Here is a 5,430-nt window from a genome sequence, read left to right as displayed (position 1 = left end):
CCTTCCATGCAGAGGCAAAACAAAAGAATTATAAAGAAGAAAACAAACTAATAAACCCTATGAAGCTCCCCTTTCTCCTTGATGCTTGTGTCCTTTTATAGACTTTTTTGCTCTAAGGATTTTGGAAAAATATTGTAGTTTAGATTTTGTTAACCGTGTCTAACTTTCTAACTTTCCAGAATTCTTGTATTAGTATAAAATTTGCTTCCAATTTTGTTTATGAGATATTGTAGATTTTATTTTCTTTTTCTTCTCCTCAAAATGTGTTTTCTGTTTTGATTCAAGAAACAACTTAGACTTTTACATATTTGACCTGTTCACAAAGGTAGACACTTCCTTTAGACCATTTACTCTAAAAACACAAAATTAACAAAAATAATAGTTAAGGCCCAAATAAACCCAATTATACGAATATTAATTAAAACAATGAATTTATTTATTATTATAGTCAAATAATATATGATTGAAGCTATTGAGTGTGAATAAATATATGCTCATCAGTGAACTTACTCTTCCACATATCTTGCCAAAATCTCACTTTAAGTAGTTTTGAGATTATCTAAGTTTGGAATCATGGTGTGGGGTTGTATACGTGGGTAAACATAGTTAGTAAGATCTAGAGACATAGAAACAACTTTTTTTTAAGGGTACCTCACTTGATCTTATTGAAATTTTTATTGTGGCACAAATAAAAGCTTGGAGATGGATAACATGTAAAGTCAAAATGACCAATTTTTAAAGTCAAAATGACCAATTTTTTTTTTTTATGCTGAATGCTGCATTGATCCACTAACTTGCTTAAAATTTGTTAAAAACATCTACTTAGTGAAGTTATAAACAAGAAAACTAAAACAACCTTTTGACAAGGAATTCACACAAGTGTCTTTTTTTTTTATGTCATACATATAGAATGTGGTCCATTAGAATGTATTACAAAATATCTTGGTGATCAAGACGGGAAACTTTACTAGTCGAATTGAGTTTTCTATAATGGTGCCTTTATTTAGATGACATTGTTTAGGTTCTTAAATTTTGGTATGTGGAGAAGGTCCACATTTTTAACTACCTCGTAAAATTTTGTTAGATTTTTTTTTAAAATAGTTGAAGTAGCTATAGTACTTCCATTTATTTAATTTTTTTTATTTATAAAAAAAACTAATGAAGTAATTGAAAGAAAATATCTTATTTTTCTCTTCTAAAACTTTTCATTACTTATTTATTCTTTATTATATTTAATTTTATGCTTTAATATTTATTAAAAATAAATAACCTGCACTATGAATTAAATTAAAAATTAATTTGACGTTTTTTTAAATTTGAACTTATTATTACAGAATTTTTTTTTTGTTCATTCGAAACAATAATAAAATTTCTCTTAAACATGTTAAAATTCATGTTTCTAAGTATTTTTCCATGATCAAATTTATTTTCTCATTTCTTGGTTTATGCATAAATTTAAGAGAAATAAGAAGCTACACAAGAAAATTTTAAAGCATAAGTTGATTTTAGTTCATATTTTAGTGTCAATGTAGAAGTTTGTTCAAACAAACTTTAATACTTGATTAGAAGCAATAATAATGATATAAATAGTAGTATCTATCATTAGAAGTTTGTTGATACAAGTACATTGATAGCTCAATTCTTTCATCAAGATTTAAAGTTTGATATTAGGTTTAGATAGTTGTAACAAGGACTTTGATATTTTGATATATATTTCTTATAAGTTTAACACATCCTAATCCAAATGGATTTCATAACATAGAATCTTTGAAGATTTAGCATTTCTGATTTTCTTGAGTTTAAATGCTGCAACATTTTGATGATTTTGATGCATGGAGCTTCTTATAAGCATTTTTTTTTACATGTTATAAATGTACATGTATATATCCTTAAATACGTTACTCTTTTGTGAATAGAGAAGGAAGTTACATGAATGGATCTAAGTCGAGATATTGTTCTCGATGGTCAGGTTGAAATGATCATAGGAATATATTTGGTAATTAAGGTTGTTGTAGTTTGGCAATGAATTATGTTAGGAGGTTCCAGAAGACAAAAAATCAATGAATGGAACACCAATGTTCTTCAGTTCCACACCATCTTGACTCACTTCCTCTTCGTCTCTTCTGGCTATGTCTGTCACTTCACTTTTATTCGAATCTGTATTTACTTGAAGAAAATCATAGAACTCTACTGATTCACTCTTCTCTGCAATATTATCAAACCAACATTTTCATTATTAACTCATCATCCAATGTCAATGCATGATTTGGTGCAAGAAAAATGGTAGTTATAACTCCAAGAACACATAATAAGACAGAAAGTTATAACCACAATTAATATCTATTCATTATATGAGAACATTGTTAATCTGTATTTTTTATTGAACACTTAATTGTATGTACATAATTTGCTTTTCTTTGTCTGGTAGGTATAGGTTGAAGATTTTGATAACTTGTCTAAGTATCTCTACGAGAGTTAGAGATTTTGAAAATCTGTATGAAGATTGGAGTATCTCAAAATACTTTATTCATCTATTATTAATTTTTTATCGATAAAAAAATAAAACAGAAAATTACATTGAAAACTACATTATTATACGTGTTTTATAGTGTAATCTTCAATGGAAACTTTCTATCTAGAACCACCCTTGGATATAAATATATAAAATATTTCCATAAACACTTGTCTTTGTGAATTTGTATGGTATTAAAATGAATTTCTCAGTATAGATAGATATTGTGAACTTTGGTTATAATATATCATGATTGATATTAATGGATCATTACAGTTGGTACATTATATTATAATCACAAATTATATGTTGTTTTTGCATATCACTTAAGTAGTCTATGAGTCAATTAGAATAAAACAAATTTGTGATATACGAGTTTATTTTAGTATTTCTAAAGCTAATTTTATAAACTATTTTAAATATTTTTCTTCTGAATTTTTATTTTTTAATTTATGAACAAAACCAATTTTATTTTATTTTGTTTTTATCTCCTAGAAATTTTCAGAAATAAGTTTTTTCCGAAAAAAAAAAACTTTCAATTCAATCAATTAGTCTATAAACTATTAACTTTTACACTCTTTCACTTATATCACTTGTAAATAAACTTTATAAATCACATTCTTATAATTTATACGTATATATTAACTTCTTAATTTTATCAAACAATACTATATTAATGAAACTAAACTTAACTGTTATCTTTGAAAAATGATAGTTTCACAATCAATAAATTTGTATAATATATATATATATATAATGAGTTTAGAAATAAATATGTATAATAAAAAGATAAATTTGTAATTAAATAATATAAAAAAATAGTATTGGAAGTTGTAAAGTAGTGATATAAAAAATTGAAATTATGTATCATTACCCTTATTTTTTTTCACCAGTTATTATATATATATAACTTCAATTTAATTTATTTTCCTGAAGAAACTATGGAATGAAGTTGCAGAAAGCATGAAATGCATGTACCTGGAGGCACTGTGGAAGCAGAAGTTGGATCTTGAAAGTGAAACTTCTTGGCAAAGTGAAAAGGTGTGTTGGTGACACAAGGGTGGTGGTGGCTGAACTTTTCATAATACTTCTCAACAAAAGAAGGGATTGAAGTCTCAAAATTGGTGTCAAGGTTTGGAGGGAAAAGTGGCTGTTTTGTGTTATAAACTTTGGACCTTTCTCTCCGAATCCTTGCCATCATCACATGCCAATGGTTTTTTACAGCGTTATCAGTTCTTCCTGGGAAGTGTCTTGCTATCACAGCCCATCTATTCCCATGAATCCTGTGAGAAGCAAGAAGCCTCTCTTCTTCTTCCTCTGTAAAAGGACTTCTGTTTATTCTTGGGTCCAGTTGATTGAACCATCTCAACCTACAGCTTTTCCCTGCACAACAATTCATTAATTATCCTTGCTTAATTACCTTAATCATAATTACACTTCTCAAACTTATCCAAATTCATGAATACTAATCACTTTTACACTATTATACATGGTGCTTTGTAGTTAGTTGACACTACACAGATAAGAATTTTCTAATCCTTATATAGAAAGCAGTCAAAACCAACCTGTTGAACACCTGAGTTATAGAGATTCTTAACCAAACCAATTCTCAAAAAGGTTAATTAATCTCATAACAGATCTTTTAATCAATCCCAGAAGATTAATTAGTGAGATATTTCATTCAATCTGCATATTAATTATTCAGCTGCTGTCTGTGTAACCCTAGCTTCTCAAATAGAATAAAATATAGACCTTCAATTTCTTCATCCCAACCCCCATGTGAGTTCAATGAAACTTTCACTCTAAAAAGCCATTATCAGTACAAAGAATGAAGTTTAATTACTATGATAATTAATCACTAGCATGCTAACTTTTGATATTTTGCTAGATCGTTAGTTATATCTTAATATTTTGTAACAAACTAAGGTGTTTGATTTGAATGGATGAAAAGTTGTTGCAAGCAAGCAAGCAAGAAGATGAACAAGAAGATAATATAACATGGCATGATTATCCTTTCACACCTGATCTTCCTCGAAGCTTCTCTGCTATGGCGTTCCAGTTATGAGGTCCATAGCGTTCCACCAACTCCCGAAGCTTCTCATCCTCAGCTGGCCTCCAATGGCCTCTACTGCACATATTATCACTTCTCTCTGGAAGCTAAACCACAAAGAAAGAACAGAAAGAGAAAAACAAAAACCCTAATTGAAGAATAGGGTATGTTATTTTCCCTACCCTTTTGCTCCTCACCCCTCTTGTGTGATCTTTATATCTTCCCCTCCCAAGCTATGATGAGCAAGGAATATTGAAGATATAAGAGAGAGAGAGAGAGATAAGAAACTAAGAATAAAGACAAGAGAGTAGAAAGAGACAGAAGAAGAGAATATATGGTGGGGGAAGATGGGAAAGTGTTTTCCGTTAGAGAGTTGGAGGAATTCGACAAACCTCTTACACCTGCGATTGATGCAAACGTTTTGGCTAACAAACCCTCTTATAAGTAACACTCAAACACACAAAATAAACAAAACAACATAATTTATATATACACACACACATATATATATATATATATATATATATATATATATACAAATATATATATGATGTGAGGGAAAGAAAAGAGGTTGCTTAGAGAAGCGAGTTTGGTTCTGCTTTCAACATCTTTCTAAGTTTCTAACCTACAACGTCTACTTATAACCCACCAATCGTGCTTATTTTTCCATATTTTATGTATTTGCTAATGGAATTACATTGACATGGGAAGCACTTTTCAAATTTCCACAAAATGGGCATGTCTTATATGCGACAACAAAGAAGATAAAACGTGAATCACTTTGCAATCGAGACTAAAAAGTGCTTTTGGAAAAAAATAAAACGCATAATGGGTTTAATAAGTTTAGCCGTGCATGTACGTGGAAAAT

General features: G+C 29.0%; 1 protein-coding gene across 1 annotated transcript; it reads right to left on the bottom strand.

Moving 5' to 3' along the window:
* Positions 1-1,733: 1,733 nt before the first annotated feature.
* On the bottom strand, positions 1,734-5,023 carry LOC137837887 (transcription factor MYB52-like). Its single transcript, XM_068647054.1, has 3 exons — positions 4,534-5,023; positions 3,491-3,895; positions 1,734-2,205 (listed from the first exon to the last, which is right to left on the bottom strand). The coding sequence occupies exons 1-3, from the start codon at positions 4,646-4,648 to the stop codon at positions 2,033-2,035; spliced, it is 693 nt and encodes a 230-aa protein (XP_068503155.1). The 5' UTR covers positions 4,649-5,023; the 3' UTR covers positions 1,734-2,032.
* Positions 5,024-5,430: the final 407 nt, after the last annotated feature.

The sequence above is a fragment of the Phaseolus vulgaris genome, chromosome 4, assembly GCF_000499845.2.
Source record: "Phaseolus vulgaris cultivar G19833 chromosome 4, P. vulgaris v2.0, whole genome shotgun sequence".
In the NCBI taxonomy this organism is placed as follows: Eukaryota; Viridiplantae; Streptophyta; class Magnoliopsida; order Fabales; family Fabaceae; genus Phaseolus; species Phaseolus vulgaris.
The sequence above is the reverse complement of the archived record's forward strand: the minus strand, read 5'-3'. Positions and strand labels throughout refer to the sequence as shown.